Raw genomic sequence first — 24,218 nt, forward strand, 5'->3', positions numbered from 1 at the left:
AAGATAAGTAAACGGTGCTCGTACTACGCGTAGATTAAAAATGGAGGTGGTTGCAGTGCAATTGATGGTTCGTCCAACAAGGCAGAAGCGAGCAACAAGACAAGAACAAGAAGAGCTGAAGCTGAAGCGAAGCAAGCTGTCGGGCTTTTGGGGGTCCCGTCACTCCCGGCCCGCGAATGGCGAGCGAGCCGCGGCATGAGTGGCCGAGATGGAATTGTCACAAGCCACAAGTTTGTTTGTTGACGGCTGGAGCGGGTCGTCGTTCTAGTCGGCGACGCTATCAAGAGTGCCCCGGACGAATGGCGTGGGATAGCGCAGCTTAGCTTTGGAGGGGAGCTACCAGTATTAGTTCAATGTTGGTAGTAGATTGAAAGTGACACCGAGAGATGGGCAGATGGTGATGGATGGATGGACGGAAGCGATGGAAGTGAATGAGGCGGACACAGACACACAGACACAGACAAGACAAGAGAGGAGAGGGGAACAGAGACACACGAGAGACACAGACTGACAAGAGAGGCGGGGGGACGAGCGGGGGGAGAATCCGAGTCTGCTTTTCCCAACTGCCGTTTTCTGTCTTGTCTCTCTTTGTATGGCCATGTAAGCTGAACCATTGCATCGAGCAGGGCTTAGTCACTCGAGGACTGAAGTGTGAGGTGCGTCGGCATGTCACTCGGGCGCTTGCATCCCCCGTATTGCATCCACGTCGTGCTAGACATCATGTGTTTTGCTCTTCCACCGCCTCGACGCGCATATCCTGTTCTGTCCAATCCTGTACAGTACGAGCACGCACGCACATGCATCTCAACGGTAAATACAAGCACGCACGAGTACGTACCGCTGCTGCTAGGGGTGAGTGCAGGTGGCGAAGAAAGGGATCAGAAAGGAGACTGCTTGAGATTTTTTTCTTCTTTCTTCCTTTTTTTTGCCTGTTTCTTTTCTTATCACAAACGGGGCCCCCCATCACGGAGGCGAGGCGGTAGAGAAAGGCGGTGGCAGCGCTGCCTGCATATGGCTCTCGTCCCATGCCGTGTCGTTCCCTGCCTGTATGTAATCCTGCGATCCAATCCAGGCACAGGAACGGGAAACAGGAACAGCTCACCGGTGCAGCAGCAGCTGCTGCTGGGCCTATGCAGATCATTTACCGCCAGATTGAAGCGTTCTGGCGCGCCGCCGCGAGAATCCAATCCGGATTTGCTGCATGCCGTCCTCCGGGGCAACTCGGCAGAATTCCTGGGCGGTGCTTCAACTGAGACACGCATATTCTTACTCTATGTGAGTGTTTTGGCACAGCACAACTTACATACATACAAACATACATACATACATACTTGCAGTGAATGATGTATGCGATGCAGTGGTAATAATAGTGAAACATGGAAGCGCTGAAGTGTGAGTGTGATAATAGAATCCTACCTGCAGGCAGCTCAAGCAGGATTATTAGTTGATGCATACAGCAAGAAACACATTGCATCAATGTCTCTCTCAATCATACTGGACATTATGATTGCACAGTGCTAGGTTGGTTCGCTTTCGCTTCCGCCAAGAGGCCCCAAATAGCAGCCCGTAAAAACTGGCGATCGGTCATGGCCCTGTCTTGGGTCCCTGGGAGATGCATCCAGCTGCAACTATTTGTTGCCAGTACGAGTAGACCTAAATAGTTACCGTCTCTATCGTATTACCGCCCAGGCGATGCTACGATACATTGGAGCCAGTCGCGGGAGGCGGCAAGACGAAAAACACGCAGCAAAGCGGGGAGGGCCAAGGTTGGCGGTTGGCGGTGGACTCGATTCAGAAGAGAGCACGGCGCAAATTCCAGCTTGGCCGGCAGAGCTAGCAGCTACTATTTGATTCATGTTTCCATCAGTTCTCTCGTGCATTCAATCTTTCTCCATCGCGTCATGCCATGCGAGTGCATTGAGCGGTGTTCGCCTGCAGCTGCGCGCTTTTACAGGACTGGAGTACTTGGACTGTGCGTTGCGTGCGAGGGAGTCTCCAGCCGTAGGCACCGACATGTCCGTATGTACTTCGTGCATATGGCATTGAGGGACCCGGAAATGGGCGGTGATGAGCTTTAATCAGCCATCAATGAATGACTTCATGATTCATTTCATCACGATTCATTTCAGCTGCGCGTGTGGGCGCTGGTGGCCCTTTTCATTAAATAGATAGATAGCACGATGGGGGAAGCGGCATTATTTCATTTGCCCAGCTCGAGGCGCAGCCACCGTTCGATATCAAAGGATCGTGGATTAATGTAAAGTGCTTCGTAACAAGCTAGCGGTACCTGGTACGGAGTCCGGGATCCAGCTTCCAGTGTAATCCGGGCTAGCCACCCTCCCATCTGGGAGTACCAAGTACATGGGACGGTTCGGCGACCCGCAAGTGCAGCAAACCGCCACAAGCAGAGCAAGGGGCCAGCATCATGACCGCCTTTCCTGACCAGCAGCCTGTCTGTGTGTCAATTTAAAAAAGAGGGGCAGAAAACGGGCACAAGAAGCAACAGGGCAGCAGGGCAGAAAGAGGGACAAAGAAGAAAGAAAGCGCGAAAAATGGGCGCCATTCCGAGAATCCCATGGGATGGGAACCGGACGCCTTCGGGGCCACGGCGTCTGGCTTGAGACATTTGCCAACTTTTGTCGCTTTGGGCAAAGTTTATTACCGCCCCAAGTTTGCGGTAATTTGTTTTCGGACAAGAAGAGTCGCCCGCGACATGAATGGTTTCTTTTTGGATACTGGGAAACTGGAAATGGAAATGGAAATTGAAGAGCCAGACCAAGGCCCTTGCTGTAATTTGATGCTCGGCGCTCGTTACAGAAAGTACTCGTACGGCTGGGCTCGCTAATGGTAGACGAGAGTACGAGCAATTTACAACAGGCCACGAGTAATATTACCCAGGCGGTACATCAATCTCGTTGAATGGAAATAGTGCCTCACCCCCTGCCCGCATCCCCACAGCTATCGCGACGGCCCAGGGTTCTGTTGGCCCGGCGGAACGTCTGGAAACGCTGTCGAAGGCGGCCCCCCGGCCTGGCGCTGTTGCTCGCCGCTTTCTGTCGCGTCCACGTGCCGCCGGGAGAGACAGATTGATTAATTGAGGCTGGGGGGAAAGAGATGACGAGGAAGAAGAGGGCTTGGGCACACGAAGGATCGTTGTAATCGTAATCGTCGTGTTAGTGGTCGGAGTGCGTGTTGTTGATGTTTGACACGCTTCCGTCGAGGCGCTGCCGTGCCCGAAACGGACCATCTCAAGACGCCAGGCCGGAGCAACTGGAACCGTTTTCTGGGCCCGACTGCGACAGCAACAATGAGAAACAGGACACCCAACCCATCAGATCCGTTTTCGACTCGACCAAGCTCGAATCGTGCTGTGTAAGTCGCCACCAACCAACACCAACACCGCCTTGGCCGCAAGCACCGCACCGTCGTAATCAGACCCCGGCCTGTTCCTGTAGCGCTAGCCCCCTCCTTCCAGGTCCTTACCGACAGTGCCAGTGCCCGCTATCAGCGCCGCATCCAGCGCCTGCGACGGTGCCTGTTCAGGTCCTTTTTAGAGCACTGCATCCCTCCTCCCCCCCGGACCACCGCTCATCCTCGGCCTCACCATATCCCAAGCATCACATAACCTCGCCCCTTTCCCTTGAACGGCCCCGTTTTCCTCCTTTTCTCCCCTCCAACCCCCGGTCCAGTTCAAGAAGCGTTCGAACCTGGTCGCCCTTTGCCTTGGGTCCTTTGGGGTGCGTTTCCGGGTGCCCAATGCGTACATCCGGTGGATCCTCGCTGTCCGTCTCCGTGTAACTCGTCCCCAAACCCATCCATACAAGTGCAAGGAACCACGGCAACAATGGCTTGCAGTCGGTGTAGGTAGATGCTACAGGAAACCCGACGAAACGAATCTCGGTGTTTTTCGACAGGGGTGGCCGCAGTTGTGGGCTCTCGTGCAATCCGAAACTTAAAACAAGAACCCAGAAGGAAGCATATTCGAAACTTCATCTCATCCTCTCGTTTGTTGCGTTTGTTGCGTTGCGTTGCGTTGTCTGTCTTGAGCTGCGTTGCTTTGAGCTGCGTTGCGTCCACATAATTAATACACCACACAACACAACAAAACAAAACAAACGACAGACACACACACACACCAGATGGCCATGGCTTCATCATTACAACAGACGCAGCCGTCGGGCCTGAGCAGCCATGGCAAGCTCACCAAGTCGCGCAGCCGCATCGTCGTCAAGCCCATCCTCAAGCGCCTGCACCACGTCCACTCCCACTCGGAGCGCAACTCGCTGGACCTCAACCGCGGCTGGGACGACCAGCCTGTGGCCACCACGCCCGAGCTCGAGTACAGCTCCTTCGACTTTGGCTCGCGCGATCTCGACGACCTGACCAGCGACCGCCGGCTGTATTCCAACTACCCAGCTGCGCCAGCTGCCGGCGCAAAGCTCGTCCGCGACGTCAGCTTCACAGATGTCGGCCCTGTGACGCCTGGCCTTGGCCGCGCAAACACCTTTTCCTCTTCTCATGCTCATGCGCGCTCGACCAGCGGCAATTCCGTCTCAGCCACTGCCGCCCGCATCGGATCCTTCATCCACCCTTCAAGGCAGATGCCCCGGACCTCGACGCCGCCTTTGAACTCGTACGCCAACTCGGTTGTGTCGCTGGACAACGGCCTGACGGGCCAGCAGCGAGATTTGACAGCTGCAATCGCCGAGAGCGACAGCGGCGACAACGACGAGCTTGACTTTGACGAGCCGCTGGCCTCGCCCACCTCTCTGCGTCTCTCTCAATCCGAGTCTAACCCAGCCGGTGCTGCGGCAACAAAGAAGCTCTCATACTCCTCCAGCCTCAGATCCAACTCGCCCAACTCAAAACCAACGGCCACTGGCCGCCCATCTCTGTCCGGAAGCCAGCGCACCAGCTCAGATGGCCCTTCAGTGAGGGCTGCCACCACTCGCTCCAACTCGGGCCCCTCTGTACAACGTCTCACCCAAGGCGCTGTGAATCACCAATCCACTGCAAACGAAGGCGCTTCCGTGCCATTGCTCATCTCTACCACACAGCAAAAGACTGCCTCAAACCCCATCTGCTCCACAACACCCACATCCCCCTTCCGCGCTTCTCTAGACATGAATGGTTTCCGCCTTCGCTCACGGAGCGAAATGGACACGTCTACCCGCCAGGAGCAGGTCCGCGAGGCCCGTCGCAAGTTCGAGGCCAAGGAGAAGGAAAAGGAAGAAAAGTATGCTCGTGAGCAGATCCTCAAGCGGGAGCGTGCCGCCGCCAAGGAAGCCCACAAGAATGAGCGGGCGCAGGCCCAGAAGCGAAAGACCAGCTTTGGACACACCAGCACCCTCTCCAGCGCGAGAAACTCGTCCAGCGTCCGCGAAAAGACCGAGTCCGATCCGCTCAACGGAGGCCAGGCGCAAGAGCCGCAGTTCCAGGCCCCCTCCAGAAGCAAGACGGCCAAGCGCAGGACAAACAGCCTCTGGACCGCCTTCATGCTTTGGTTGAGAACCCGCCTTCTGAAGCTGGCCAGGCGATAGGAGAGCCAGAACCCTTTCAAGGCTTCTCAGAAGAGCAGTGACAAAGCGCCGGCTGCTTCCCATCCCGACTGCTACATTATATCAACAACCTACACTCAACGCGCACGGGTCCCTTCAACCGCTGGATTCGATTAATTGGTAGCCTACCGCTACTAAACACATTTTTCTACTTCCTCGGCCATTTACTGAGGACATACATACACCACACGTATGTGTGTATGTATAATTATTTCTCCTTCGCCCTCATACCACTCATCATCAATCGATTTAGCGAATCATATGAAACTACTAGCGAGGCTGAGATGCTGGATTTTGCCAACATCTCCATTATTTATGAATTTTTCTCTTTTTCTCTCACGGCCCTTTGATACAGATGGGGAGCAACAGACCCCAGGCGAACGCAGCATCTGGCAATGCCGTTTTTTATCATCTTTTTTTTAACGCGAATCACAAATGCAAACTTGTCTTTCTGCGAGGCGTTACGGAAACCGGAATTAGTACAAGCATAAGGGCGGAAATGTTTGACAGCTTTTTTTTTCTTTAATCTCTCACTCACACACACAATTGTTGAGTTTTGATGAAATTTTTCTATACTCTACCCATTTCGCTTTGGGTCACATTACGAATTGCATACAGGAGGAAATACACATTTTAGGGGCATCAATGCTTTGGAGCGTTAGAAACAGGAAAGGAGAATTTTCCTTGGGAGCCCAAGCAAATAACAAACAAACAAACAAACAACAAATTAACAAAACACTACGAATTTTTTCACCCAAAAAAAATTTGAATATCATGGACAGACTTTTTGGAGAAAGTAGGACGAATTTGGTCTTGTCCCAAAGGTGGCTTCTTGTTCGGAGATTGGTTACGGATCGCTCGAGGAAGTGTCTTGGATTGGACGCTCCGTGGGTTTTTGGGGAGGGAGTTCTGGTGGATGTTGGATGGGGTTTTAATAGAGGCGAGGGATCCGTACAATCTGTAGTTGTTTTAGTAGTTGGTGTGGAATACGAACAAGTTGGCACTCAAAAATCTGTTTTCAAGCTTCTCTCTGTGCATGTTTTTGTTTTTTTGTTGTTATTTGGAAGTAGCATGTGAGATGTCACATGCAGTAGGCTATTGGATTGGTCCTTGGGGTTTGTTTGTTTACGGAATTTTTTTTAACGACAGGTCGTTCATGTTTACAAGTGGAGTGGCATCATTGTACATGAACGAGTTGATGTGATTCGCTGAAAAGGGCTTTTACCTAATGGGGATCACCAGGGGCGCAGCGATGATCTTGAGGTTTTGGAGCGTGGTTTTTGTGTGGTTGCACTCGGGGAAGTGGGTGGGCTGGTGGTGAGGGGGACGGTGAGGCTCGGTGAATGTCTGACAGTCTGCAGGTATCGTGTAATTCGTCGAGGAGTAGATTTTGATCACGTTTATTTGTGATAATGACTACGTACTCATTGGCTTGGATAATGTGATATTATTAGATGTATTGTTGACATGACTTACATACATGTACATATCATTATCATGTCTCTCTACAGTAGCATCTGCGTACCAAGACATTTATCTGTTTCTTCTTTATAATTTTACATCCACTCCTGTTGTTCAAAGCTTTGATCTTGGCCTCACGTCCACTGCCGCCCACCACGGATATCCCGGAGGAGCATTCTCATCAATGGTGTCCTTAAACTCAGGCTTCCTCTTCTGCAGAAAGCTCTCAATGCCCTCCCTCGCATCGTTGCTCCTCACAAGCGAGTAAAACATCTTGCTCTCCACCAAATGCGCCTCCTCCGGCGTTGCCGGCGCCCTGTAGATCTGGTTCTTCATCACCGTGGCCGACACCATGCTCACGTTGGCAGCAATCTCATCCGCAATCTTGAGCGCCGTGGGGAGCACCTGGTCCGCCTCGACGACCTCACTAAAGAGCCCGTCGAAGAGCTTGTGGCCCGCCGGATAGACGCCGCCCGTGGTGGCCAGGTGCAAGGCCTTTGCGGTGCCGATGAGGCGAGGCAGGAAGAAGCTGCTACAAGCTTCGAGGCAGAATCCCCGCTGGCCAAAGACGAAGCCGACTTTTGCGTCCTTGCTGGCGACGCGGATGTTTGCCGGGAGGGTCATGGTGATGCCGACGCCAACGGCAGAACCGTTGAGGGCTGCAACGACGGGCTTTGTGCAGCGGTGGATGGCGAGGCTGACCTGGCCGCCCTCATCGCGGTGCTGGTCGGGCGAGGAAGAGATCTGGCCGCCGGCGTTGAAGTCCATCCCCGCGCAGAAGAACTTGTTGGAAGGGTCGGAGGAGGTGAAGACGATGGCCTTGACGCGGGGGTCGGACGAGAGCTGGTCGAAGGCGGCGATGAGGGACGTGGCCATTTCCTGGGTGAAGGCGTTGCGGGCGGCGGGACGGTGAAGCTTGAGGATGATGACGGGGGTGACGGTCGGAGAGGAGGCTGGATGGTGGGAGAATTGGAGGGTGGGGAGGGTGAAGGTGTTGTAGCTGGAGGGGAGGTTGGAGGAGGCCATTGTGGTGATGAGTTTCTCTAGATGGATGGTGTAGATGTGAGATGTGAGGATCCTTGGTGTTGAGGTCGATGTCGATGTGAGGGATGTAGAAGACGGGAGGATTGATATGGCTCGATGGGAGTTGAGCGCGTGGAATGAGAATTATACTGATTAAATGAGACCTCGGTATATAGGGCGCGGAATGAAGTCAATGGCGGATGAGATGAGATGAGCAGTGAGATTCATCATCTCTTGTCGATAGATACAGTAGATATTCGTAGTTCACAAGAGCTCATGATGACAGTCTGCAACGCGTTTGCCGTGGACCTCGGCTCCCCACACTCTACCGCAGCCGAACTATAGCCTTTTGAGTCTAGCCTTGAATGTTGTACTTCGGTACTCGGGTAGGTCTCCACCAACTGGAGGCGCCTCGAGATTCGGATTAGTTTGGATCGAGTTTACATGCTATTAGTGGAATTTTAAGGTTTACGATTGGTATAAGTCGCTTTCCTAATGTGATAATGTGAGATGGTTTTCTAGTGACTTATCTAGAGAGGTCTCCTATCCATCTCCGTATCACCACTATGAATGGGACAGGTATGTGTCCCCTGTCACCGAAGTTTATGGCATGGAAGGAATAAGAATCGAGTAGAGCCGATAATACAGGCAGACTGTGATTATTGCCTAGTAGAATATTCTAGATTAGGTAGTACAACGTTGTTGCCTCAAATATCGCCGATAATGTAGCGATAGCATTGATATCACCTAGGCATGTGAAAGCACGACGCTGCTCTTGATTCCATGTTTTACTTTAAACGGGGAAAAACTGTAAACCCATGGCCGCGTAATCAAAGCTTCTATATGTAACTGTACTACGATGCAACAGAACCCAAATTTGGGCTCAACAATTGTGACTCATTAAGCACGAGAGCTGGTGGATTTAATAGTTCGAGATCGTTATCCAAGAGCATATCCCATATCAACTTCAACCCCAACAGTGGAGGATATCTTCAAAGTTAATGGAATCCACATGAACACAATGCAGATCGATGTTGATATACACCGTGAACATGCCGAGAGGGAGAAAGATGGCGTGGGCATTCTGGCTGATATGGAAAGCCTAATGCTCTCTGGGGTGGGCCCAATCTCGACCAAAAGTATAATTATGAGAAATATAAGTGAATCACTCTTCCATCCAAAAAGAGACAGGCCCTCTTTTTCTCTTGGCATCAAGGGGGGTGGTAAGCTCCATTGGAAGCCATATTCGCAACGATTGGGCCTATTATTTGGGCTCCGGAATTGGCTAAAGCACCCTTGCTCCGGGATCCCATTTTATTCGTCTCTTGACTTGTGTTAATGCTGTTGTGCAGAATGTCTTCAACGAAATCGGGGGAGTTGAGTCTTGGAGGCCACATCTCAGATCATCTAGCACGAAGCCACGTCTCCCCTCTCCACGGCAGTCATGTTGAAGCAGGGCCCCAAACCAATCAATCACACCACATCTCACGGGATCTATAGCCATAACTTGAGCAGCTACAAGGATCAACAGACACCCGCAAGTCCTCAATATGTCATGGCTATAGTACACTCCGCAAGCATCTACTTTATTAGCTTAGTACTTTTCAGGTTGTGAGTGGCAAGTTGATGACAATCAATACCAAGCTAACAAAGTAGATGCTGGCGGAGTGTACCTATGTGTGCGGCCGTTAGGGAAGATGACGTTGGGGGCAGATTGGCACAGGGGGAAACAAACGACTTGGCCAATGAGGAATGAACTAATGATGGGATCAGGAAGTCGACGGACCGAATCGGACTCAGGCGGCAGGGCTATGCCATCAAATTCTCACGAGTTAAACGGAGCTACAACTGCCTAGTATAAGTGCTCATGATGAGAAAGGTGGGAAAGATGAGAATTCGCCTCATTGTCCTCCGGCCCCCTGTGGAGCCGATCTAGCTTCGATTGCCTGCCTAGCTGCCGCTATTCCGATTCTGTCCAATGACGTTTAATCGATCGATCTATTTGTCCTTTAATCGTCTTCTCCCTTTGCGCCTTGATACGTTGTGGCTTGCAGCGTGTGAAAAACAAGTTTCCCATTGTAGACATAATTGCACCGAGACCCAAAAATAGACCCATTTCTGCTTACTTAGCCAGTCTGTAACGCGTGCTATAAAACGTGCCTAGTCTCCCCAAACAGGCTAGACCTGCCATATCAGCCAAGTACCTTGGACCACTATTTAGGTCCAGAGATCCCAGATTCCTAGCGGCAGCGATCTCTCTCCACTGGGATTTTGCCAGTGCATTTGCATTTGCATCTGCATCCAGCCGCCCTCACTATCTGACCTGGCATGCATCCTACGCGTTTCCGTCGCAATGGTTTATGAGTGGGAGAAGTATAGGGAAGTCATCTTCCAGCTGTATATCAAAGATGGCCGGCCCTTGGGTCAGGTCATGGTTCAACTAGCCAGCGAGTATAGCTTCAGGCCCAAGTAAGTTAAATCGGCGAGTCCAGTTCCCCCATCAACCCCAGCGCCCTCTGCGTGTCGTGGATCATCCAACATCATGGGTCGTAGTTGGCGGCAGCGGAAACTAACATTCTGCTGTAGGAAACGAGCATTGCAGGATCAACTCAAGAAATGGGGGTATCTCAAAAAACAGCACCAAGTCAAGCCCGACGTCCCGCCGGATCGGGTCACGGAGCTTTGGGAGCTGAACTTGTCGTGGCTACAGATAGCCCAACAGCTCCAACAAGAGGGCTTTCAGGTGACTGAACAGGAAGTCGCCAAACTGGGCAAGGCCATGGGATTATACAATAGGCAAGGGGCCAGAGTTAGGTCCAAGTCTACCCAAAGCGGCATGTCACAACCCTCGCCCGGGAGCTATTTTGATGGTGATTACGCAGGAGATGAATCCATGGTGCCTCGCCGTTATTCATCTGCATCATCAATTGAGTATTTTACTCCAAGATCCCGGGAGCCTGGAGATGCGATGGGCCCAAACAGGATCACGGGGCATTCTCTGCGTCGTCGCAAGTCTGAAATGACGCTTACGGCGGCTAAACGCATGCTGGGAATAGATGACGAACAAATTGCGCGACTCCGTATTACTTTTACGGCTATCTGCAACCGCAGCGGTATTCGCTCAAAATCCCACACGACTGAAAAATGGGATGAAGCAATAAGGCACCTGTTGCATGAGCACCCTGAATTATACCCCAGAGTGGGTACGTCCTCTGAGGAAATCGAGAGGAACATGAAAGCCCTGCATATCATATGCAGAAATTTTGCGAAAACAGAGCGTTTGGGGCCAAAGATGACGCAGACAGACGCCAAGAATGCCTTGGGGTTGAATCCTGAAGAGGCTAGGGAGGCACGAGAGATCATGAATCGCCTTCTAAAAACAGGAGGGTTCGCCGACAAGCTCGCTATGACACCCACGACAGATGAGTGGGAGTCGTTGAAGGACCGCTGGGGCGCCCAGTACGAAAAGATTGGCAGGGCTTTGGCTTTGATCGAATTAGGCAAGGACCCAGACGAGAAGAAACAAAAGGCATTGTTTGTGTTGTCGCGGGACGTCTTGAAGAGGCTCCGCGATGATCGCCCTTCTCGACAGGCCAAAAGGAAGCATGTCGACGACATGGATACGTTGCCCTCTAGGCGTCCTCATGTCGGCAATACGGACGTTGCCTTGTACGCTGGGGAGTTGGAAACCCAGCCACAGCAAACTCCTCAGTCGTCTTTTGATGGAGCAGGCGTAGAAGATTATTCACCAATGAAGACGTTTGATAATGTGCCTGAGAGTTCATTTACTTTCCAGGCAACGTCGAGCCCTGACGCCGGCACCATGAGTCCTTATCTACCGGGTCAGCCTTCATCTGGCAATGGAATCTTTCCCTTGGTTGAATACGATTTCCATGGGCACGCGAATATGTCGTTACCCGACATGTCACAGTATCAGCCTCCGCCTCAGGCTCGGCTCCCCGGATTTGCGCACGCGAGCTTCACGGGTGCTCCCTATGCCAGTCAGTCGCATGGCAATGCGGCACTCCATGCAGTGGCTTCAGGGCAGTGGACCGCCGCTGACACTCTTGGCGTGCATGGGGGGACACTCAACGACGGCTCTGACGGTACTATGACGCTCGCCAATGGCCAAGGTCACTTTGAACCCAATGCATGGGCTCAGGCCATGTATGGAACGGCACCTGGGTTTTTGTAACAGCAGGTTTGATGCTTTGCGAGCCTTGTTCTTTTGGGTGAGCAATCCAAGGGAAGAGATACACTGCTGCGACGCGTTGGAGAGGTGTTTGACCCCAATTGGCCGGCCAACTTTGGCAACAAAGTAGTACGCGACTGGGTAGCCTTGAATGGCGACTTTTACTGTTACCGACTCGGCTTGACATTGGGCATAGAGTATCGTCTGAGCAATGCCGCTTTGTCTGGGGGTGAGAAGGGCTCGATCTTTTGTTTCTTTTTCTTTTCTTCACCTCTTGTCTCTGCTTGTTGTTACTTCTTTCTTTTTCGCCCATTTTTTCTTTCTTTCTTTCTTTCTTTCTTTTTTTGGTCACCCCCCTTTTCATTTTGGACTTACTTTGATTTTGGTTTTTTGACTCATAACGCACTCATGGATGACAGCAAGAGAGCTGCATAGATGTCGTTGGAAGTCAGCAACGACTTGTCTTTGGCATTGGCGTTTTGGTTAAGGAAGGGTTATAGATGGAGTTTAGCAGGGTTCGTGAATATTGTCTGCTATTCAAATACGCATAACCACACCATAATGGGCGGTTACTGGTGTTATGGGTTGGGTTGGTTTTGGCATCCATAAATTGGATATGGCATGGTCCCTCGGAGTTGGCTATTGCTGAGGGAAATCTGCTTACATTGGGCTGGGAGTTTGATTTGGTCGATTTCTATAACATTAGAAGTTTTTTGCATTTCGTGTGGCATAATGAAGAATAATAACATTGAATTCTTCAGTATTCTCAATCTCCGTTGTTGAAAGACTACCGTGAAATGCCGAATCTAACACCGACCCGCCGCTAACATCTTCTAAGCACTGACTGACATCTTTGGCCCGCCCCCACCATTGCAAAAGCTAAGCTTCGCATTTCGCAATCGCCATCCATCATTTTCAATGCAACTCAACCACACTGCAAACTGAGCATCTGCTGTACTTTGCGTGCGGCAGCTGTCCCAGATCCAGGCCACGGGCCCATAGCATCGAATTCGCAACCAAATGCTCAAGTGCGGTTCGGCAGCGCATCCATTGCGCCGCGCACAGGCTCTGCGGAGCTTGGCTGCGGTGCGACCCGGAGCAGCTGCGCGACACTATGCAACAGACATTGAGCCCAAGGCGCCGAGGCAGGGCAATGAGCAGAAGCTGGGGAGATCGTTCCAGGGCCAGGTCATGGGCAGCATCGGGGCCCGTCTGAGGAGGGAGCGCGAGCAGCGCGAGCAGTACGAGAAGTGGAGGGACATGAACGACCCTGCGAGGAATTGGATGCTGACATTCTGTATGTGACGACCGTGGCTGGCTCTACAGCTACCTCTCTCCGTATGCTGACATTTCTGGCCTCTTTAGTGTTCTTATCGAGTGTTGGCATTTCCTACTGGCTGGGCACCTACTGGCCGCGAGAACCCGAGCAGACCTCGACGTTGCCGTTATCCAAGACGAGACCGCCGGCGCATAACGTCAAGCTGGAGAATATGCAGGCGGCATGGGCGGACTTTGTCAAGATTGTCGGAAAGGACAATGTCAGCACGGACGAGGACCAGATAACTGCGCACTCCACATCGGACTGGACGAGCCACAAGGCCGGACCTGACGACCGTTCGTTCTGCGTGGTGTATCCCGGCTCAACGGAGGAGGTCTCGGAGATTATGAAGATCTGCCACTTGAGGAAGATTCCGGTCTCTGCCTACAGTGGAGGAACCAGCATTGAGGGACAGTTCACGCCGACGAGGAAGGGCATTTCCATTGACTTTGGCCGGATGGACAAGGTTCTGGCCTTGCACGAGGAGGATTTGGATGTGGTTGTTCAGCCTGCTGTTGGTTGGGAAGAGTTGAATAGGGAGCTTGGAGAGAAGGGCCTGTTCTTCCCTCCGGACCCTGGCCCAGGAGCCATGATTGGAGGCATGGTCGGAACTGGATGCAGCGGCACCAATGCTTACAGATATGGCACGATGAGGGAGTGGGTTCTTAGCTTGACGGTGGTCATGGCAGATGGCACCATTCTCAAGACTCGGCAACGCCCTCGCAAGAGCTCCGCCGGCTACGACCTCACAAAGCTCTTTATTGGTTCCGAGGGCACTCTCGGTCTAGTGACGGAAGCTACGCTTAAGCTTACGGTTAAGCCCGAGTCTATGAGCGTTGCGGTCTGCTCGTTTCCCTCGATTCGCCATGCAGCTAACTGCGTGAGCAAAGTCGTCGGTAAGGGTATCCCCGTTGCGGCCGTGGAGATTCTGGACGACAACCAGATGAAGGTTATCAACATATCCAAGACCACTTCTCGCACATGGACTGAGGCTCCTACCCTGTTTTTCAAGTTTACCGGAACACCCAGCGGCGTCAAGGAGCAGATTGCGCAGGTCCAGTCTCTGGCCTCGCAGGCCGGCAGCAAGTCATTCGAGTTTGCCAAAAACGAGACCGAACGCGACGAGCTGTGGAGTGCGAGAAAGGAAGCGCTCTGGAGCACCATGTCGGCGAAGAAGGAGGGCGATCGAGTCTGGACTGGGGATGTGGCTGTTCCGATGAGCAGGCTGCCGCAGTTGATTGAAGAGACTAAGGCAGATATCCAGAAGAGCGGACTATTTGCGTCGATTGTCGGGCATGTTGGAGATGGAAACTTCCACAGTAAGTTAAACTCGGCTGAATCGTTGAGTGAATCAAGTATGTTTCTAACCGTCAAAAAGCCATTCTTTTGTACAACGACGCGCAGCGGAAAAAGGCCGAGGCGGTTGTTTCACGGATGGTGAAGCGGGCAGTTGAGCTCGAGGGCACAGTTTCTGTAAGTCGAGCACTATTTGACAAAAGACTAATAAAGAGTTTAAATACTGATATTATTGACAGGGAGAGCATGGCGTTGGTTTGGTCAAGAGAGACTACCTGCCTCATGAGCTTGGAGAGACGACGGTGGATGCGATGCGCCAGGTAAGTTATATGAGTCACTCTCTTATTCTCAACTTTTTCTAGGTGAATATTAACATGGAGATGTAGATAAAAAAGGCCTTTGATCCTCTGTGCTTGTTGAACTGCGACAAAGTTATCCGTATGCAGAAGCCCAAGAGCGGCGAGGTCAAGGAATGGTGAGGCCCTGAATGAGGAGTCTGGTGAGGCTGCTATCACGGGGCCCTCTAAGAAAAAATGTATTATATAACGTGTATTTAAAAAATCATCACCTTTATTGGACAAGAGATGCAATGTCTGCTCTCTGTCCCAGCTCTATATTGGCAAAATCAGATGCATTCAAGTCACAAGCAACAAGCATCAAAATGCTTATCTAATCTCCCGCCCCACGCTATGCCGTCATCGGGGCAATCACAGGGTGCTGGTCCCTGCGCCAACTCCAAGCTCGTGACATTGCCAGCTGCTGGACGGCCCCAAATCAGCAGCATTCCAGCGCCTCTTGTACTTTCATAACTGCTGCATAAGCAAATATTCCAAAGTCATCGTGCTATCGACGAATACCTTTGTATCATCTTCACCCCGAAACATCTCAACAAAGAACTGACGATTGATAAACCGCCCCGCTATACGTCCGTGCAAGAGTGTTGTCACTGCGCTTCCAACCCCGCTGACCCCTGGGTCCTGTCGCGTCTTCATCATCTCTTTCCATGTCGCTCTTTACCGCACAGCTTCATCCCGGACGGGCTCTCGGGTTCTTCAGTAAGCATAATCTAACCTAGACTCAAAAACTCTGTTGATATCCCGACTCACCGTGTCTGCTAGCCCTTGGCGCGTCCCTCCACGATGTCCTGACCCGGGTCAAGGCAGAACCGCAAGCGTTCCCGAAGCTCGAAGTCCTCTACTCCCGAGACCAGCCCGTCACCGAACCGGTATGCGTCGTGCTGCCCCAAAACGGCATCAGGCTGCGCTTCGACGGCCCTGAGCAGCGCCTCCGCCTGATCGAAGTCATCGACTTTACAAAGAGCCACATCACCTTTAAGGATCGGGATCTGGTACGGCCAGCCGGCGCCGCTGCTCCCGAGGTGCCGGGGGAATCATCGGCGGGACCTACTTTTCGGCACATTTACCATCGGCTGCTGGGACCGACCTACGCGGGCGAGTTCATTCCTCCAGCGGCATCTCAGGGCAACGGAACGTATGTCTTGTCGTATCCTGGCGTGGCCTTTAACTTTTCCGTGCCTACCTCTGTATACTCTGCCGACAAAGACGTCGTTTCGCTGCTTTCTGCCTCTTCTTCGCAGATTGCGACTTCTATGGCTGTGTTTAGTGGTAATTCTTGGGCGGAGGTGCGGCCGACGTTGTGGACGGAGGTTCTGCCTAGCGTCAAGGTGACTTCAACCATACCTCGTGGAAAGGACGTTTACCCTGATGAGGTATCCTTGATTCGACTTCACGGCGGAGGCAAGATACAGCTATTTCGGAAATGGACGGCGAGCTCTTTCTGGATCATCCTTGGTGAGACCACGCCGCAGGATCTCGTGGCGGAGCTTGGACCGCCGAATGCGATATACCGTAAGAATGACCAGAAGATGGTCATTCACAAGATGCGAGCCGCTAGTAATACACATGGCCGCCCAAATGTGAAGGATCTGGGTCGGCCGGATGAGTCAACGGATACGGACCAGTCATCGATGCATACTGGCTCTGACGAATCGGATAACGAGGCCGCAGTAGAAGATGAAGGAGGGGATAATGCGTCCGGAGAGTGTTTCTACAACTACTTTTATTTTGGCTTTGACATTCTCATGTCTACGCCCGTACCCCCTTCAAGCCTGCCACCGGGAGAGACACAAGTACCAGATGATATTGGTAATGGAATCAGGACCCATGCTCCCGATCGACTAGTTGCGACGAAGCTAGTGCTCCACGGCAACATCCCAGGCTCCTACGAATTCAACCGCCATCGACGATGCCGCTGGGAGGTTAGCTACCTAGACGACTTGGCCAGTGATGTTGGCCCCGTCAACTCTGAGATGGAATTCAAGACGATAGAGACTCTCATGAGCAGGAAATGGGAGGGTGCCTACCCCACAGACAAGACTCAGCCGCGGCAAGGGGGTATGGTCCTGAACCGTGGCTGGGGCGACAGCCCAGGTAGCAGTTGCGAGTTTCTCGGCGGTTGGGAAGAGAGTGGCGCGAGGAGGCCGGAGGCAAATGGCGATTCTACGACGACGCTGTATGGTTTTCCCGGAATGGTTTTCGAAGTTTTGAGGAATGACTATGTTAACACGTTGACGGTGTTTTGAGTTTTGGAACACTCAAGGGGGGGTTACGGGGGATAAATGGGGAAGGGTTGGGGGCCTTTGCATGCTAATCATTCTGACGAGAGCGAAACATTTGTAATTCTGAGGTTTGTCGTTTTTGTTATTATTACTTGGGATGATTGTTGGGTGTTTTGGGTTGGGATATCATACATGGCATTGTGTCAACGTGCTTTACCTCGGATTCATAGCTTTTTTGCTTTGCCTCTTAATACAGATGAGCTTACAACTTAGCTATGTTTCAACTGACTATGGTTTGTTTCTAAACTCATGTATTGCAGTGCCTAATATAGTAAATTTCTTTATCTCTAGTCTTTAGTTTGGCCAGTTGTTACTGAATTAGTTGAGCCAAGGACGGAGTCTAGAATTTGAACCGGCATAGCTTTTCATTGACCAAGGCATCACGGCTAACTCACCTCATGTTCTCATACTACCAATTATAAACATAACTCCTACACTGCAGTCCTTTGTAGACTATGATTCATCCCATATGAAATCCTTATTGTTCAACCAGGGGTCCGCTGTCAATGGCACTCCATCGGCTAAACAGAAAAGCCGTGCTATTCGCAGTAAATGTCATCATTTAGACATTTATTCTTCTCCGATCGGCTTTAAAGGTTGCCATCTCGGAATTACCGGGGTTTCCCACAAGTATTCCTTCATGATGACCTTGATTCACGTAAATTAGTTAAGTGCCTCTGTCTTGTGTTAAGAGCGGATCGTATTTTCGAGCTCATGCGGATTCTCCCGTGCTTGCATGTTGTTGTTCTTGCGTAACTGCGATGCATTGCGTGTCCATCGGTTCAACCAAGTAACCTGGTCGATTACTCGGCATATCTAGTCTTTCTTTTTCGGAGACATTCTCTGTTGTTGCGGGACATGTGTTTTCATATCATTTGACAAAGGTTTCTTGTCCCAGTTTAATCCTTCCGGGAAGAACATGCCGACGTCTTGATGATTTGCTGCGTACCCGGCTGCAGTGTCGGCGAGGCAATTGCCTTCATTTCCAGAGTGGCCTTTAACCCAGCGCAACTCGACTTGGACTCCGTTGTCGTAGAAGTATTGCGACAAGGTCACGATTTGGCGTAGAAGAGGGTCACAAAGCGATTGAGCATTGGCGACGACACCCTCTCGAAGGCTGCATATCCTTTTCAGCGCGCCTATGCAATCGTTGAAAATTGTCACTTTGGACCACCTGGCCTTTCCATTGGAGTGTTTCTTATTGTCATCCAGGTAAAACGCCATTTCTGCCTTGGCAGTTGTCAAAGCATGTGCAATGGAAGCGATTTCGGTGAAGATGGTATCCCGCCCTCGGTTGCCTGGAGTAAAATACACGCTCCAGTGTCCATCTCTCTTCAGCTTGTAAACAACAGCAACACCAGAAGGAATGGAGGAGCTATGCTCGACAGTTGGTGACGCTGAGTTTAGTTTCGGTCTGGTGGTAGCAGAGCCGTCTGAATAGTAAACACGATGACGGCGGCCGAAATTACAATTGAAAATATTCGTTGCTGTGGTAAGAGCGGTTTCACTTGAGAGTCGGTTCGCCTTGAAAGATATGACAACCTCGGCGCATAATTTAAATTCGTGAGTAGCGTTGCAATTGGTCATCTCTTTGCTAACGTCAAGCACTTTGTTGAAGTTGCGTGGGTGGCAAGTGTTTTCATGTACGATAGCTCTCTGTTTTTCTCCCATGCTAACAAAGCTGATTTGTTTTGGGTCAACATTGTCTTTTAGTGCTAGAGCTTTTGTATTGCTGCGTAATAAAGGAGATAGAGATAGGTGGAATGGACTAATTCGAGAGCAGATGTAAGAGGACCAACGGTAACTCTGTGCGAAGGCGATTTTAATAAGCTTCTTCTTTCAAGACAATCTTTGCTACCATGAACCTTACCTTAATAGTGTTGATCATGTATCTCTGCATGATTTCCTGTTGGCTACGAATACTTTTCATTATTTGGATCTATTTTCATCGTTGCTTCGTGAAGATAGGATGACCGAGTACGACTTGGATAACTCGATGCACGTATTTTGCACATGTGACGTTTGGCACTTGACTTGCTATGCGCCACCGAGCCACCGAGCCACTGACCCAAATGTTTCATCATTTCAAATCCATTGTGTATTACTTCAAGAGCTACTTAGTAGACTCAGCTTATAGCCAATGATATTTCAGTCAAGACATATCACTACGTGCTACTACAATAGTTTCTTATGCAAGTTAAAAGAGAGAGAGATGCGTCTTATAATCTTGCAGTGAAGTACACCAAAAATAAACTCTTAAAAGAGGTCGGGGAATACGCCGTATTCACGTATTCTCGGTACGTACTAGCGATAGCCGACCGGAATAATTCCTTCCCACGTCGGTGAATCGCGGCCCAAGGAGCTAATTGTGGAGTGCCTGCCTCGCCGTAATAGTCATTTGAGCTGGCTTTGCTGGATAGGCAGGCACTACTCGTACTAAGATGCTAATAAGATGCCAAGGTAGGCACTACGGCAGGTTCCGATGGCGCTCCTTCCTGCTGCACCTGATGTGTGAGGTGTGATGGATGTGAATGGAAGGAACTTTTAATTTATTAGTCAGTGAAAATGCTGATGTAAAACGAAAACGAGTGACGGCAGAGATTGGTCGGGCTTGAAGCCACGTCCGAGCATTCTCTGCATCTGGGAATTCTCCCGGGTTGCCTCTCTGACAGCACAGCACAGTGGCCAAATCACCTTCCGCAAAACACATGCAACAACACATGCAGAAAATTCAGATGAAAATGCTACTCCATTACTGCGTCCACTTTGCAGGCTTGGCCTCCCCCGTTATGGATCTAGCCTGGGCGGGAGCGAAAAAAAGACTTGAACAGGCAAAAGAATGCCGCGCGGGGCAGCACTTTTTGTGGGCTCTTCAAAACTCTGACTCTGACCGGGTCCATCCAGCCAGCGCAAAGGGGGGGAAGCAATCAATTTGGGCGACGAGTGTGATTGATTGGGATGTGATCTGGTGATGGTGATGTGGCTTGGATGATGATTTGCTCCGAGGTAAGTAATTTTACCGAGGAGAGTACCTATCAAGCTTGAACTCTTATTGATTGCTACCTAGGTATTCTATCTTTCGCAGTCTGATGAACACCGAATGCTCTGCCAATGTCAACCAACAACCAGACTACAAGACAAAATGAAAATCGCCATAGGGCGCGCTGGTAGTCTATTTTAACTCGCCTTCGCTGTTCGGAGTTGTGCAATCACCGGGGGGAGATGCACTTACACACTAGCCCCTCGAGCTCACCAGGCATCGGCCACTATCAAAGGGGGGAAGAAAAAAAACCTTGAAACCAATTTATTGCCGAATCCTTAAATCCAGCTCACCAGCCGCCGCCATTGGCCTATCTCACCAGCCCAATGCTGGCACCCGCTCTCGGCCGATGCCCTGCAGGCCGGTATGAAGCCTCGCCCCCACTACAGGAAAAAGGTCCAACACCGGCAGAGTGGCCGGAAGGCGTGTTTTGCGGTGAGAATGGGCCATTATTACGAATACGTGTACAGCACGCACATCCTGGGGTCGGAAACGGCAAACATCGTACCAATCGGCCGTGACAGAGGCACGCGCCAAGCATAGGCTGGAACAACGGGCGCCATCGACGGCGATACACGGGTCCTGAGCTCGCACGAGGCTGATCTTGGCGATATTTTCATCTCTAGGCAGGGCATTAACAAGCAATCCTGCTCATTGTAGTTTCTCTCAACATCCATATTCAAGGCCTAAATCCTGCGCTTGTCCCGTGCCGGGTTCCGGGAATCGGGCCAAGCCCACGCCGAACTCGAGCAGCCCACTCTTCGTACATACGAAGTACGAAAACAACGGCGTATAAGTGGGCCGGCCGACGAGCTGTAGCATTTCTTTTCTGGCTCTCGCTTGATTACAAACGCGAATGCTTGACGCATTTCGAGGTTCTTGCTCACCTTCTCTGCCGGGGAGGGGGGAGACTATCGGAGCGCTACCTTTCTATATAGTAATAGTGTCCCCCGTCGACAACCATCCCTTCTGCCCATACTCTTCAGGCTTTTCTTCTTCTTTCGCCTTCCCCTATCTTTTTCAACTTCTCCCCTTTGTCTTGCTGCAGCCGCTGCCAAGGCAAGGCAAGGATCTGGAATTTTTCTGTTCCCAAGCAGAGAGTCAAGAAAGAGACAAGACAAAATCGCCACGAGGAGTCGGCGTCCGCTCGCCACGCGAAAGCTCCACCAAAAAGTCTCAGCCGTCCAACCCTAACCCATCGAGCTGTGTCTCACAAGCCATCGACGCCTCACAATGGCTGTTGAACAAGCCACAACGCCGGATAGGCGCACCAGCTCAGATGAGACAGTCAATCCCGCGCGCAGCACAGATGGCGAGATCAAAGCCATTGAGGCTGGTCTCGGAGTCGATAAAGAGCTGGGGGAGAACAACGTCGGCGTTTCAACATTAGAAAAGGATGAGACGGCATCAGCATCGGGTTCAACAACAGCTCCGGCCGCCGGAGGGCCTCCGGCGCAAGGACCGCCCGCAGACGAGCCGGAAGCTGGCCGGACAAACGTCGAGACGTTTCTCGTCATCTTCGCCCTGTGTCTGGCGCTTTTCCTGGCCGCTCTCGACATGACCATCATCACCACTGCCATCCCGACCATCTCCAACCACTTTGGCTCCAGCGCTGGCTACATCTGGATCGGAAGCGCCTATCTGCTCGGCAACGCTGCGTTCGTGCCCACATGGGGCAAGATTTCTGACATCTTCGGCCGCAAACCAACCCTCATCGTTAGTGTCGCCATCTTCTGGATCGGATCGCTACTATGCGCTGTCAGTACCAGCATGGGCATGCTCATTGCTGCCCGTGCCATCCAGGGCGTTGGCGGTGGTGGCACCATCGTTCTTCCCAACATCTGCATCTCTGATCTCTTCTCTATGCGCAAGCGAGGCATGTATTTTGGTATCCTCGGCATGGTTTGGGCTCTGGCCTCGGCCATTGGACCTATCCTTGGCGGCGTCTTCACCAGCAAGGTCTCATGGCGCTGGTGCTTCTACATCAACCTGCCTTTGGGCGGCATTGGTCTGCTCATCCTCATCTTCGTACTCAAGTTGCACAACCCTCGCACGCCAGTCAAGCAAGGATTGGCTGCCATTGATTGGGTTGGTAACGTCCTCATCATTGGCGGCACGCTTATGCTGCTCTTTGGACTTGAGTTTGGTGGTGTTCAGTTCCCCTGGGACTCTGCTGCCGTCATCTGCCTCATCGTCTTTGGCTTCGTCACCATTGCCCTCTTTGGTATCTATGAGAACCGAGTGGCCAAGTTCCCCGTGATGCCTACTCGACTTTTCCGTGGCAGGACAAGCATTGCCGCCTACGGTCTGTCTATCATGCACGCCATGACCTTCATGTCCGGCAGCTACTGGCTTCCCCTCTACTTCCAGGCCGTCTTGGGTGCTACGTCTCTTCTCTCTGGTGTCTACATCTTGCCCTATGTCCTGGCCCTGTCCTTCACATCTGCTCTTACAGGTGTCTTCATCAAGAAGACGGGCAACTACAAGATTCCCATCATTTCTGGACTGTTTATCATGACCATAGGCTTTGGCCTCTTTATTGACCTGGGTGCCAGGGCCAACTGGGCCAAGATCATCATCTTCCAGATCATTGCCGGTATTGGCGTCGGTCCCAACTTCCAATCACCTCTCATTGCCCTGCAAACCAACGTTGAGCCCCGCGATATTGGAGCCGCTACTGCCAGCTTCCAGTTCCTCCGTCAACTTGGAACGTCTACTTCTGTTGTTATTGGTGGCGTCATCTTCGACAATGAGATGCAGAAGCAGCAAGCCTTTCTACAACGAGAGCTCGGGCCTGAATTGGCCGCCAGATTTTCCGGCTCTGAGGCTGCTTCAAGTGTATTCTTGATCGCCAGCCTCGACGGCCATCAGAAAGAGGTGGCTCAGACAGCCTACTGGAACGCCATGCAAAAGATGTTCATCGCTTACACCTGCTTCGTTTCCTTGGGTCTATTCATCAGCCTCTTTGTTAAGCAGAAGACACTCAGCAAGCAACATACAGAGCACAAGACAGGCCTCACATCTCTCAAGCAGAGAGAAGACACAAAGAAGAAGCAACCCGACGTTGAGAAGGGCGTGGAGGCTACCGAGTGAAAGGGTGAAAATATTATCGTCTTTCGGCAACAACAACAAAAGTTTTAATTTCTCGTTTCTTTCCATTGGGTTACGGAGTTTATGATAGGTTTGGGAACGCAAAGACGCATGAAGAAGATATCCAGCATTTCAGAGATAGATATTCTCATCAAATGATGAGTTGTTTAGCATAGCTCTTCTCTTGGCTACATTGTTCATATGCTTTAGATTTTGTTTATAGCTGGAGGTCGCTACTCACTACTTACGACGCTAATAAGATATGCACCATTGATGATACGGAGTACGGAGTGCTGTGTCCAGTAAATGTAAATGCATGTCTCATTTCCATGTAAGACAAGCTGTATTGTTCCTGTGTGAATCCATGACAGCTCCATCTTGAGTTACATAATCATCGACACTAACACCGTTGCTGTGGCGACGGCTGCTCAAGGTCAACCCCTGCCTGTCATTGCTATGCTAGGTACCAAGAACCAAACAATAGGCACATTTAAGCGTATAATGCTTGTATTTCTACTTCCAGCGGCTTGGGATTTTTTACGGAGCTCAATTCTGTACCGACCCAAAGTTGCTTCTTACAAGCAGCTCTAGTGTCTGTATTT

The 24,218-nt window shown here is 51.3% G+C and overlaps 9 protein-coding genes across 9 annotated transcripts; 7 read left to right on the plus strand and 2 right to left on the minus strand.

Annotated features, from left to right (window-relative positions):
• Positions 1-365: 365 nt before the first annotated feature.
• On the plus strand, positions 366-1,438 carry V8C40DRAFT_230021 (uncharacterized protein). The gene has a single exon (XM_083212607.1). It carries the CDS (start codon positions 667-669, stop codon positions 1,342-1,344), a length of 678 nt encoding a protein of 225 aa, XP_083079136.1. The 5' UTR covers positions 366-666; the 3' UTR covers positions 1,345-1,438.
• A 2,531-nt stretch (positions 1,439-3,969) lies between these two features.
• Positions 3,970-5,645, plus strand: V8C40DRAFT_9817 (uncharacterized protein). Its single transcript, XM_083223697.1, has one exon. It carries the CDS (start codon positions 4,140-4,142, stop codon positions 5,538-5,540), a length of 1,401 nt encoding a protein of 466 aa, XP_083079137.1. The 5' UTR covers positions 3,970-4,139; the 3' UTR covers positions 5,541-5,645.
• A 1,336-nt stretch (positions 5,646-6,981) lies between these two features.
• Positions 6,982-8,308, minus strand: V8C40DRAFT_230030 (ClpP/crotonase-like domain-containing protein). The gene has a single exon (XM_083212608.1). The coding sequence runs from the start codon at positions 8,043-8,045 to the stop codon at positions 7,134-7,136; it is 912 nt and encodes a 303-aa protein (XP_083079138.1). The 5' UTR covers positions 8,046-8,308; the 3' UTR covers positions 6,982-7,133.
• A 2,087-nt stretch (positions 8,309-10,395) lies between these two features.
• Positions 10,396-12,237, plus strand: V8C40DRAFT_260470 (Clr5 domain-containing protein; the record flags this gene model as incomplete). The annotated part of the gene is made up of 2 exons (XM_083219147.1): positions 10,396-10,511; positions 10,629-12,237. The coding sequence occupies 2 exons, from the start codon at positions 10,396-10,398 to the stop codon at positions 12,235-12,237; spliced, it is 1,725 nt and encodes a 574-aa protein (XP_083079139.1).
• An 875-nt stretch (positions 12,238-13,112) lies between these two features.
• Positions 13,113-15,490, plus strand: V8C40DRAFT_230034 (FAD-binding oxidoreductase). The gene is made up of 5 exons (XM_083212609.1): positions 13,113-13,531; positions 13,600-14,871; positions 14,931-15,025; positions 15,088-15,168; positions 15,235-15,490. The coding sequence occupies exons 1-5, from the start codon at positions 13,255-13,257 to the stop codon at positions 15,325-15,327; spliced, it is 1,818 nt and encodes a 605-aa protein (XP_083079140.1). The 5' UTR covers positions 13,113-13,254; the 3' UTR covers positions 15,328-15,490.
• Positions 15,491-15,591: 101 nt separating this feature from the next.
• Positions 15,592-17,480, plus strand: V8C40DRAFT_230035 (uncharacterized protein). Its single transcript, XM_083212610.1, has 2 exons — positions 15,592-15,903; positions 15,967-17,480. Exons 1-2 carry the CDS (start codon positions 15,852-15,854, stop codon positions 17,448-17,450), a joined length of 1,536 nt encoding a protein of 511 aa, XP_083079141.1. The 5' UTR covers positions 15,592-15,851; the 3' UTR covers positions 17,451-17,480.
• Positions 17,481-17,513: 33 nt separating this feature from the next.
• On the plus strand, positions 17,514-17,873 carry V8C40DRAFT_230036 (uncharacterized protein). Its single transcript, XM_083212611.1, has one exon. It carries the CDS (start codon positions 17,584-17,586, stop codon positions 17,782-17,784), a length of 201 nt encoding a protein of 66 aa, XP_083079142.1. The 5' UTR covers positions 17,514-17,583; the 3' UTR covers positions 17,785-17,873.
• V8C40DRAFT_230037 (uncharacterized protein) lies at positions 17,711-19,787 on the minus strand. Its single transcript, XM_083212612.1, has 2 exons — positions 19,357-19,787; positions 17,711-19,292 (listed from the first exon to the last, which is right to left on the minus strand). The coding sequence occupies exons 1-2, from the start codon at positions 19,414-19,416 to the stop codon at positions 18,303-18,305; spliced, it is 1,050 nt and encodes a 349-aa protein (XP_083079143.1). The 5' UTR covers positions 19,417-19,787; the 3' UTR covers positions 17,711-18,302.
• A 2,189-nt stretch (positions 19,788-21,976) lies between these two features.
• V8C40DRAFT_230039 (major facilitator superfamily-domain-containing protein) lies at positions 21,977-23,905 on the plus strand. Its single transcript, XM_083212613.1, has one exon. It carries the CDS (start codon positions 22,084-22,086, stop codon positions 23,617-23,619), a length of 1,536 nt encoding a protein of 511 aa, XP_083079144.1. The 5' UTR covers positions 21,977-22,083; the 3' UTR covers positions 23,620-23,905.
• Positions 23,906-24,218: the final 313 nt, after the last annotated feature.

This window comes from Trichoderma camerunense (assembly GCF_050948025.1).
Source record: "Trichoderma camerunense strain CBS 138272 chromosome Unknown V8C40scaffold_1, whole genome shotgun sequence".
NCBI classification, from domain to species: Eukaryota; Fungi; Ascomycota; class Sordariomycetes; order Hypocreales; family Hypocreaceae; genus Trichoderma; species Trichoderma camerunense.

Excerpts from the sequence above, each read along its gene's own strand:
- V8C40DRAFT_230021 (XM_083212607.1), top strand. The coding sequence starts at position 667 with ATGTCACTCGGGCGCTTGCATCCCCCGTATTGCATCCACGTCGTGCTA.
- V8C40DRAFT_9817 (XM_083223697.1), top strand. The coding sequence starts at position 4,140 with ATGGCCATGGCTTCATCATTACAACAGACGCAGCCGTCGGGCCTGAGC.
- V8C40DRAFT_230030 (XM_083212608.1), bottom strand. The coding sequence starts at position 8,045 with ATGGCCTCCTCCAACCTCCCCTCCAGCTACAACACCTTCACCCTCCCC.
- V8C40DRAFT_230034 (XM_083212609.1), top strand. The coding sequence starts at position 13,255 with ATGCTCAAGTGCGGTTCGGCAGCGCATCCATTGCGCCGCGCACAGGCT. Across the intron at positions 14,872-14,930 it reads TGGAGATGGAAACTTCCACA|CCATTCTTTTGTACAACGAC; the intron begins GTAAGTTAAACT and ends ACCGTCAAAAAG. Across the intron at positions 15,169-15,234 it reads CGGTGGATGCGATGCGCCAG|ATAAAAAAGGCCTTTGATCC; the intron begins GTAAGTTATATG and ends ATGGAGATGTAG.
- V8C40DRAFT_230035 (XM_083212610.1), top strand. The coding sequence starts at position 15,852 with ATGTCGCTCTTTACCGCACAGCTTCATCCCGGACGGGCTCTCGGGTTC. Across the intron at positions 15,904-15,966 it reads ACGGGCTCTCGGGTTCTTCA|CCCTTGGCGCGTCCCTCCAC; the intron begins GTAAGCATAATC and ends CGTGTCTGCTAG.
- V8C40DRAFT_230036 (XM_083212611.1), top strand. The coding sequence starts at position 17,584 with ATGATTGTTGGGTGTTTTGGGTTGGGATATCATACATGGCATTGTGTC.
- V8C40DRAFT_230037 (XM_083212612.1), bottom strand. The coding sequence starts at position 19,416 with ATGAAAAGTATTCGTAGCCAACAGGAAATCATGCAGAGATACATGATC. Across the intron at positions 19,293-19,356 it reads ACATGATCAACACTATTAAG|AGTTACCGTTGGTCCTCTTA; the intron begins GTAAGGTTCATG and ends GCCTTCGCACAG.
- V8C40DRAFT_230039 (XM_083212613.1), top strand. The coding sequence starts at position 22,084 with ATGACCATCATCACCACTGCCATCCCGACCATCTCCAACCACTTTGGC.